At 44.9% G+C, this 10,108-nt stretch overlaps 1 protein-coding gene across 1 annotated transcript in view; it reads left to right on the top strand.

The window, feature by feature from the left end:
- The first annotated feature begins 720 nt into the window (after positions 1 to 720).
- Positions 721 to 10,108, top strand: part of Mims1 (mitochondrial inner membrane scaffold 1) — a 10,172-nt gene continuing 784 nt past the window's right edge. Inside the window, exons 1-2 of the mRNA XM_087195298.1 lie at positions 721 to 2,242; positions 8,578 to 8,689. Coding sequence (XP_087051424.1) covers positions 1,770 to 2,242; positions 8,578 to 8,689 — 585 coding nt within the window. The 5' untranslated portion in view covers positions 721 to 1,769. The remainder of the gene's footprint in view (positions 2,243 to 8,577; positions 8,690 to 10,108) is intronic.

The raw sequence follows: 10,108 nt of genomic DNA, 5'->3' as shown, positions 1-10,108 counted from the left end.
AGTTAGGCTATTCATTCCTTTCAAATTTGTCAATTTGTTTTCTTTCTTAGCCTGGCTAGAGGTCTATCAATTTTGTTCATTTTTTTCCCCAAAGAACTAGGCTTTGGTTTTAGCAAGTTCCATTTTCATTTATTTCTTCCCTTTAAGTCTCTTACTCGGTGTATGGCTCCCATATTTAGGCACATTAACAAATTTGTTATGGTTTTTTCCCTGTTAATCTATCTATTGTTGGTTTATCTCTAGATTAAAATTACTAAATCTTCAGGAGGAAAAGAGTAAATTTAAAAGTGCCCTACAGAGGCCGGGGATTTAGCTCATGGTTCCACCGCCTGCCTCGCAAGCTCAAGGTCCCGAGTTCGATCCCCAATACAAAACAAAAGAACTGCCCTACAGAGCCACATCCCCAAACAAACCAGTTTTAGCCCACGTGATGAAGTCCTTCCAACTTATCCTTACACAGACAGCAACTTTGAATCAACCAATCTGCCTTTTTTCTCTTCCTGCTTTTCTCGCCCTTTTCTGTCTTAAAATCAGCTTCCTCTACTCAGTACACCAGACTCATTCTAGAAGCGAATGAAGCTTTACTGTAATTTTCTCTTTTGATAATAACATGATGATATTTTAAAGCATAGAATTGTAAATATGTATTTACGTAACAGGATCAAAACAAATGATGTGAAAACTGACAACACAGGGAAAAAAGACAAATGATCAGAAATTTCAACTTTAGTCAATAAGGAGAACTTGATCTAATTGTCATTTATAGAAGTTTACTTGGAATATTCAACAAGACAGGACACATTCTAGGTCATAAAATAAACCTTCACAAACTTAGAAGAATGGAAAGTATACAAACTGTTCTCAAACTGGAAATTAGTAACGCAGAGGTAGCCCCACCACACATACACACACCACCGCAATATCTTGGTTTCCCAAGACTTCACTCTTGGGGTAGAATAAGAAAAATATTTTTGTCCTTGTCCCTGGTTCCTGTTACAGAGCTCCTAAAATTCCTGGAGTTTCTTGAGAGCAGGAGATGTATTTTTGTATTAATAATAGGCCTCTTTGATGACTCCTGTGGATGCCATGAATACTTAGGGTGAGGCTCCCAACAGCCTCAAGGTGGGGCTGTAACCGATGCTATAAATGGAACTCTGAACTTTTTTTGCTGAGCACATAGCAACACAGCCCCACCGTTTTTTTAAGCCGGAAAGAAGTGACAGAATACACAGCTGGCAGCTGTAGGAGGCCAGGTGCCTCCAATAAGTGTGATATACAGCTGAGTGTCACTTACTCTCCACGCGTCCTAGCCTGGGTGGTGCTGATAGAACTACCCATCACGCCTGGACTTGCGTGGTGCTGGTGGATTTGGAGGGGCTGCTGTGCATCAGGGGTTAATGGTGATTCCTGTGCCAGCCCTGGGGCGAAGTCCTCTGTGTGCAGTGGACCTGGGGTGGAGCCTGAGAGGGAGTCATCCAACCCCAGGCTTCGTGCTGTTTGCTTCCTGGGAGCCTGTAAACGCCAGCCTTCATCATAACTGCAGGACAGTTTACTGTGTCGTATTTAAAGGATGCACATTAATAAAATTTAAAAGTTACAGTCCCTAAACAGTTTCCGGTGCATTAGGTAGCAGTGTTGTCTTTTTACGTCCTAGTAGTCGATGATTAATATTTAAGTGAATTGGTTTAAAATGGGAACCTATGTATAATATACCTTTTCTTTTTCATACCTAGTCTCTATAGAAGCTGCAACCCAGCCCATCCTTCAGAATGCAGTGGAACGTACTGCGGACTGTGTCTCAGCTGGCACATAGGACGTGGCTGGAGCCACGGGCGGCTGGCCTGTTTGGACACTGGCACCATGTGAAGGGACCATTGCTTTTGCACCGTGCCAAGTCCACAGTGATTTGGGCCCAAAGCCCTCAGGAGTGGTGGCTGCACTCACCTGCGGCCCGGTGCCTGGTGGAGGAGCGGAAGCCATTGTCTGCACAGCCCCTCCAGTCCAGGGTCCTGTGCCACAAACGATGGGCGCGGGATGTTTCGTCTGCCAGGGGTCTATCATCCAGTGCCGCCCAAGGATCGCCTTCAGACAAAAAGGAAGAGCCTGACCCTTTGCAGGACAAATCTATTAGTCTTTATCAGCGGTTTAAGAAGACATTTAGACAATATGGGAAGGTTTTGATCCCTGTGCATCTAATAACTTCTGGTGTTTGGTTTGGAACCTTTTATTATGCAGCCATGAAGTAAGTTTTGCTTTGTTGGCACTGTTTATCAGTGTTAATCTCCTTCACTGTTCTGCTGATTGAAAGCCTTAAGTTGTTTGTTTTAATGCTTTTGTATCTTTCACTGATAGAGGACAGCTACTCTCTGAAGCTCTTTTTTGTGTTTTAAGGTGAACAGCTAACACTTGCTTACTGTGTCAGGGAATTGTGCTAAACTGTGTGTGTCGCCTTATTAACCCTCAGTGACCGCATGAAGCAGGGATTGTAGTCTCTCCCACGTGATGAGTGAGGAGAAGCCCAGGCCAGGGGAAGTGGGAAGAACTCGGTGGTGGGAGGTGGAGACCCGGCTGGAAACCCAGTTGGCTTGTCCACAGGGGCAAAGGTCCCGGGGATGAAGTGCTAATCTTAGGAACTCGGCAGCACCGCAAACTTTGTACTTACAGGTTTCTCAGAGTGTGTGTAAATGTAAGCAGATAGCTGTTCTGCTGTATGATTGGTTAGGATGAAAAATTCATAAGGTACCTTTCAGCAGAGCCTGGTTGCTATCAGGAAAACACAGAAATGAACAGGTCACAGGCTTATGCTTTGATACTGCTTACTTCGTGACTTCGAGGTCAGGCCTTCCAAAGTGCCTGGTGGCCTGATCCCAGGCCTGTGGAACATAACGTTTCTAAATGGATCATTTTTGAATATGTTTCCTTCCAAGTCAGTTGTGCGTGCCGCCCTCCTGGGGACAGGGGCGCCGGTGCTCCCCCCAAGCCGTCCTCGGCCCTCCAGTCAGCTCTCCCACTGAACTTTCCAGAGTGCACTGCTGTTCCATGACGATAACTGAATGTCTTGAGAGGAAAGTATTAAGGAGCTAGAGCAGTTGACTGTGAAGCTCACCTGGGCAGAGGTTTTTCACTTCCCAGGATGGTAGGTGGAGTCGGTGCCCCACTTTGGGAAACCAGGCTCCAGGAGGTTTGTGTACACAGTCCCACTTGACCTGGGGTGTGCATGCTGCTCGATTCTCCCCATCGCTCCATTCTGCTCCTTTACTCGTGTCATTTGCTGTGCTTTGTCTTTAGGAATTGTGCCTCTTTATGGAAGATCCTGGGTGTACTTCATGGAAGCACTTCAGGATATGTTTGATATTCACAAAAGTCTTTTAAATGCCCTTAGTTTTTGGACAGAACATAAGGTTGTGTTCCATTTTGAATCAAAGTTCTTAAAAGCATTCAGTCCTGCTGTTGTGTGCATGGCTTTTTACATGCTCAGGCTTTATTTCTCGAGCCCCTGTGGCATCCTGGGACCCCATCCCATGGAAGGAGACGAGTGGTGCTTGTTCCTCATGGGCCCAGCGGAGAAGCCCAGGATTTTAGTTGCTGATTGTGAGCGTCCCACTTGAGCTATTGAAAAGAATCTTTTTGTTCCTTTTTTTGTCGCTAGTCTTTGGTAAGCAAGTTCTCCTATGAGAAAAGCAGAACCAGAGCATTCTGGTGGTGTCGTTCTGCAGCAGATTTCTCCTGAGTCTCTCCTCCTCTTTGAAAAGCTCCTTTCCCATTTCCGTCTTCCCCTCTGCAGACTGTCCGGTCTCGGTCTCATGGAGAGACTGTCCTTGGAGATCTCTCAGGCCTTTGTGGCCTTTTCCGGCACCAGAGAGCAGAATGTCATTTTCTTTCATTAGCTCAGCACTGCAGTTCTCAGGCTTCTGAGCTGTTTTATTTTAGGGAAAGCTAAATTGTGCATGCTAGTGGATTTTATTTCATGCTGGTGCTTGTGGCTCTTCCGACAAACAGTGGGCGCTCCTGTTTGACTCAAACCTTGTTAATGAAGTACATGGGACAGGCGCCCTTTTCTTTGACTTGCAGAAGCCACTGTCCCATGATGCTATACTTTGTGCATGATGTCTGAATTTATTATTGTCCCATACTTACGACAAGTGGTTTTTTAGGGTTCACACACTTTTGTACTTGGCCAGGTGTATGTCTTTCTTTACCCTTCACAGTTTCTGCTAAGTGAACAGATTTATTTATTCGATTTTTAAAGGTTTATTCTTTTTTCATGTGTTGTTTTTACAACTTTAAACTTTTTTAGTACATGCTTGCTGTACACGATCACATTCATGGTAAGCGGTGCGTACATGTACATACAGCACATGTTCTTTTTTGTCCCCGTTCGCTTCCCTCCCTCCAGTCCTTCTTCCCCTCCACATTTGCAAATGCTCTATTTCCATTGTTGTTTGGGTTTTTTTTGGTTGAGACAAGGTTTTACTCTGTGGTTCCGGCTGGCCTGGAACTCACAGCGATCCTCCTCCCTCAGCCTCCTGAGCACTGAGACTGTGGGCATGCACCCCCATGCCCGGCCTTCTTCCTGCCAGTTCTTTCTCTTCCAGTTCTTCCTTTTCCTTTCTTCCCCTCCTCCCTTCCTCCATCTCTTGTTGTTCTTCCCATTGGAGCAAGTTCTTCCTATTCCCTAACACCCCCCCCATTCCACCTCTTATTTATACCTTGGATTTCTCATACAACTGAAATAACGCAGTATTTAAACTTGAGCACCTGATTTATTTCACTTAAGATTATAGTCTTGAGATGCATCTATTTACCTAAAAATGCCTTACGTTTATCCTTCGTGGCAGAGTAGTACTCCATCATATATAATACCACATTTTCTTTATCCATTCATCTGTGGATGGCCATATAGGCTGCTTCTAAGGTTTAGCTGTTATGAACTGGGCTGCTATAAATATGGGTATCAGGCTGATACCCAGGCGTGGTGGTGCACACCTGTAATCCCAGCACTCAGGAAGCTGAGGCAGGAGGATTGCCGAGAATTCAAGGCCAGCCTGGGCTACATAGTGAGTTCAAGGCCAGCCTTGAACTATAGTCTCACTATAGTGAGACTCTGTCTCAAAGAAAACAAAACCAAAAACCCCATGGGTATGCATCCATCACTGTAATATGCTGTGTTTAACTCTTTGGGGATCATACCTAAGAGGGGAATAGCTGGGTCAAATGAAACCTCTAGTTTTAGCCTTTTGAGGACTCTCCATACTGATAATCATAGTGATTGTACCAATTTGTACACTCCCACTAGCAATGGAGAAGGAAAGGTTTCTTCCCCGCGCCCCGCACCCTTGCCAGCATCTGTTGTTGGTTGAATTCTTGATGCTAGCCATTCTTTCTGGAGTGAGGTAGAATCTTGTTGTTGTTTTAATTTGCCTTTCTCAAATGGCCAGCTATGTTGGGCATTTTTTTATGTGTTTATTTGTCATTCATACTTCTTTATCTGAGAAGTGTCTTCATTTCAGATGCCCATTTTTGGGTTGGGTCTTTAAATTTGAGGAGTTTAATTTTTTTGAGTTCTTTATATATTCTAGACATTAGTCCTCTGTCTAGGGATTGGCTGGCAAAATTTTCTCCCATTCTGAGGGCTGTCTCTTCACTCTGTTTCCTTTGCTGTCTAGAAGCTTTTTAATTTGATGTGATCCCATTTGTTGATTCTTTGTAATATTTCCTGTGCAACTGGGGTTTTTTTTCATAAAGTCTTTACTTACACCTATGTTTTCAAGAGCAGATTGTTTCTATTTTAATATTTAGATCTTTGATGCATTTTGACTTCAGTTTAGTGCATGGTGAACGAGATGGGTCCAGGTTCGATCTTCGGCATGTGGAAAGCCAGTTTTCCCAGCACCATTTGTTACAGAGGCCGTCTTTCCTCCAGTGAGGGTGTTTGGCTCCTTTGTCAAAGACAAGGTAGCTAAATGTGCTGCAGTTATTTCTGCATCTTCTGTCCCATTGATCTACAAGTCTGTCTTTCTGCTAATACCATCCTGTTTTTATCACTGTGGCTTTGTAGTGTAACTTGAAATCTATGATTGTGATGCCTCTGGCCTTGCCCTTGTTGTCCAGCATTACTTTTGCTATTCTGAGTCCCTTCTGGTGAATTTTAGGATTGTTTTCTCTAGTTCTGTGAGGAATGCTACTGGCATTTTGATTGGGATTGCATTAAACCTGTGTAACAGAAGTAGGGTCATTTTCACTATATCGGTTCTATCTATCCTAGAACAGAAATATCTTTCCATTTTCTGATATCCTCTGGTCTCCTTTCTCAGGGCACTATAATTTTCATTGTAGAGGTCTTTTACTTCTTTGGTTAAATTAATTCCTAAGTATTTCATTTTTCTTGAGGCTATTAAATGAATAGGTTTTATACAGTGGTCTTAGTTGGAACTAGGAATGATTAATGAAATAATTTTGTAATTGCATTGGTGCTAGAAAACGAAGCAGGCATGTTAGGAAGGGCTCTGCTGTACAGCATTACCAGTGACTCGATGAGACTGGAAAGGCAGGCTAGTCCTGAGCCACAGTGGGGTCCTGTCACTCTGAAGAGATTGGGAAAAGATCCAGACTACTGATAGGCGAGACCAGATTGGGCCCATACCCGGTTTTTGAAACTTATCTCTTTAGAAGTTCCTCTCACTGTTCTTTGTCCTCTCACTTTTGATGATAGGCATCTTCCTTGGTGATCAGCAGTATCTCTGACTGCTTATTATTAAGATGAAATCCACACTCTTTTCCCCAAGTCGATCAAATTATTTTTTAATATTAGAAATAAATTAGAAGTTTAAAGGTGCCATGATAATGAGTTTAGGCAGTTTCCTTTGTGAATGACAAGGAGAAGATCCGGTCCCGGTGGAACCATCTGGGGCATGCCATGGCCAAGGGACACACAGGGGCTGTGTTGTGTCCCACACCCTGAAGCACAGAGCCCCAGCTGTCCCTTCCCTGTGGGAAAACATGCACAGAGTCTGTCCCCAGAAAACCACCAGACGAGCCACCTGGGCCAGTAGCTGCCTGGACACCTCAAGAGCACCTCCAGAGAGGCCTCAGCCAGAGGCAGCAGGGAGGTGCTTCTAGGAAGAGGGCTCAGTAGAGGAAGAGTAGCAGGAAGTTTTAATGTAAATTTTATGTCGACGTGCTTTTGTGTTAGCTGTGTACTATTGTGTAAAGTTTCCTGATGTGCTGACTGTACTGGCAGGTGATGTCCTTGTGTAGATTTAGGGGTGGAGAGTCACAGGGGCTGTGAAACCCAAGGTGAACAAGCATGGCCGGCTCTCCTGAGCAGCTGGGGCAACACCCTGTTGTCAGGCAGGAAGCAAAGTACAGAAGTCAGGCTTCCAGCCCAGCTCAGCTCAGAGACTACTGCCTGCTCTCCCTCCGAGAATTGATTGCAATTTATCCTATTTGTTCTTACAGTAAACTTTTTTGTTTGTTTGTTTTGGGAGGGGTTGGTATTGGGGATCGAACTCAGGACCTTGCGCTTTCGAGGCAGGTGCGGTGCCACTGAACTAAATCCCCGGTCCGATCCTAACCGTTCTTTACCTGCCTCTTAAGTCTAATAATAGAAGCAGCCTTAGAATAACTGAAGTTTTGTCAGGGCTGCAGTCATTTATTCTCTGCATAATAGCACACAATAAGTGATACAATAAGTCCCCGACTTAGCAACATTCGAGTTGCGAACTTTAACAGATATGAGCAGACCTTACATAAGGAACATTTGTAGATGCAAGCAAATCTCAGAAGTAGCTCACGTGTCTGCTGGACATTGTCACAGTCGAACTGCTGGACAGTGCCATAGTGCACAGCAGTGCAGTGCTCAGTCAGAGCCCTGACATCCTGAAGGAAGAGGAGAGCAGTGCTGTTGTGGAAGGCACTGCTAGGAAGCACAGAGCAATATACAGTGCACATTTGTGTCAGAGGTGTGGAAGCCTCGCTCTGTCAGACTTAGAAATAAATCCAGTGTACAAACTCTTGTGGAACAGAACTCGTTTGTAAATTGAGGACTTACTGTACTTAAATATCCCTGCTTTACAATAATGGTCTTCCCTGATGTGAATTTTAAAGGCAGGAGGAAAAATCTGAAGTCCTGAAGTGTGAGTTGGAGCATTCTAAGGAAGTGGTGTTTGGGAGAGGAAACAAAGGTCAGGTAAATTGTTCTGACCCTGTTCTCCTAGTTAAGGTGATTAAGTTTGCTGTAGTGCTTCTACTTTTCCTCCCAGTATTGGGGATTAAACCCTTGGCCTTGCACGACTAGACCAGAATTTTGTTTTATTTTGACTTTAAGTTTCCCAGGCTGGCCTTGAACTTGAGATCCTCCTGCCTCAGCCTTACTTCTAAATACACTAATAACTCAGGCAGATGGTAAGCTATAGCTTACCATACCCTCTGGGTATGCTATTGTTCTTCAAGTAAGATATTAGAGTGAAATTAAAGTATTCGGTAATGCAGAATCAACTTAAAAATTCAGTAATAATCTCTTAAAGATATTTATCTTTCAAATCTTGTTTACATGTAACTTACTTTGTCTCTTTCTAGAGGAGTGAATGTCATTCCTTTTCTAGAGCTCATCGGGTTACCTGACAGTATTGTGAACATCCTGAAAAACTCCCAGAGTGGAAATGCCCTGACAGCCTATGCCATGTTCAAGGTGGGTGCCGCCAGTTCACTCCCCACAGAACTTCTGTAAACTCAGAATGCTTGTTTTTAAACTTAGAATGTTATCTTTCACCTGTCACACACATTTTAAAGTGTGAATGCACTGAGGCTTTGCGAGGAGCTGCCTTCTGCGCAGGCCAATGCTGGGCCTCTGAGGGGCACTGGGCTTGCTGTGGCCTCGGGTCACGTTCTTGATGTCTCCACTGATGCTTTGCTTTGCCTCAATCAGGTCTGTACGCCACCCGACTTCTTAGTAACATTTATCATTTATTTTACTGTTTCTAATAGTTCATCTTCTTAGCAAGTAAAGTAATAAGGGTTTTGGGGGAGTTTTTTTTTTTTTTTTAGTAATAAGGTTTAATAAAACAGAAATTGTTTTCTGTGGTGTCGCTTGGGCCCAGTTCCTGGCTCTTCTTCTAGACACTCACAGCCTGACCGTCCTCTGGATTCAGACATTATAAAGTTTCCACACCTGTGAGTCTTTATTTGGGAAGAGAAGACTCATCATGAACTGTGGGATTTAGCCATGTTAATATCATTTTTTACCACAGACAGAAATCTTATGCAGGTCCATAATGCTTCTATCAAGGAAAGAAGGAAAACAAGTAGAAAATGCTTGGAACCCTGATGTTATTTTATTTTACTTGTGTAAAAATTCCTACACTTACAGTTTTTAGGGTTATTCAAAAGTAGCATTGCTGTATGCTCCCATCCCTATTAGAATCCTGTGGAATGTTGGGATATTCTCTCTCTGGTTGTAATTTGACCTCGATGGCTACAGCTCAAGTGCTGGGTGGCTCTCCATTACAGTGTAGTAAATCAAGTTCCTAATTACAGGGGGCACGCCTGGACTGCGGCAGCTCTGCCTGCTGGTGATGTCACTGCGCCCGCCCTGTGCCCACGGCCCAGCCCTGTCAGGCCCAGGCTCCCGTCTCGACCTGGGTTTCTCTCTCGGCTTCCGTACTGCCCCTGGAAGCTCAGATGCCGCCCTGCTCCCCTGTGTTCGCACTGGGTCTGGGGGCAGGCTGGCACGCTGGGGCCCCTCGAGGGACATGTGGGCTGCCCCGTGTTTCCATGTTCTAGCAAGCACAGCAGGCACAGCAAAGGCCTGCTTCCCAGGCAAAGCCTGCATGGGGTTTGCAGGGGTGAAGTGGAAGCAGGGCTGCCCTGGGGCTTGTGGGGCGGTGCAAGATGCGGTCATCCTGCCCCAGGCTCACGCGCATCTGCCGAGGACACATCGGGCTGGGCTGTGTGAGGACGGGCGTTCACAGAATGTGCACAGGAGAGTCTCCCTTGCTGGGGACTGTGCAGGCTGTCGCTGCAGAGCTTTGTGAGACAGTGAAGCATTTACACTGACTGGCTGCTGCCCACTACTAAACGCCACCTTCATTTCAGTCATAATCCCATGTTG

This window comes from Heterocephalus glaber, unplaced genomic scaffold, assembly GCF_053883595.1.
Source record: "Heterocephalus glaber isolate CG9 unplaced genomic scaffold, H.glaber_assembly_v1.0 deba00000331, whole genome shotgun sequence".
Taxonomy (NCBI): domain Eukaryota; kingdom Metazoa; phylum Chordata; class Mammalia; order Rodentia; family Bathyergidae; genus Heterocephalus; species Heterocephalus glaber.
The sequence above is the reverse complement of the archived record's forward strand: the minus strand, read 5'-3'. Positions and strand labels throughout refer to the sequence as shown.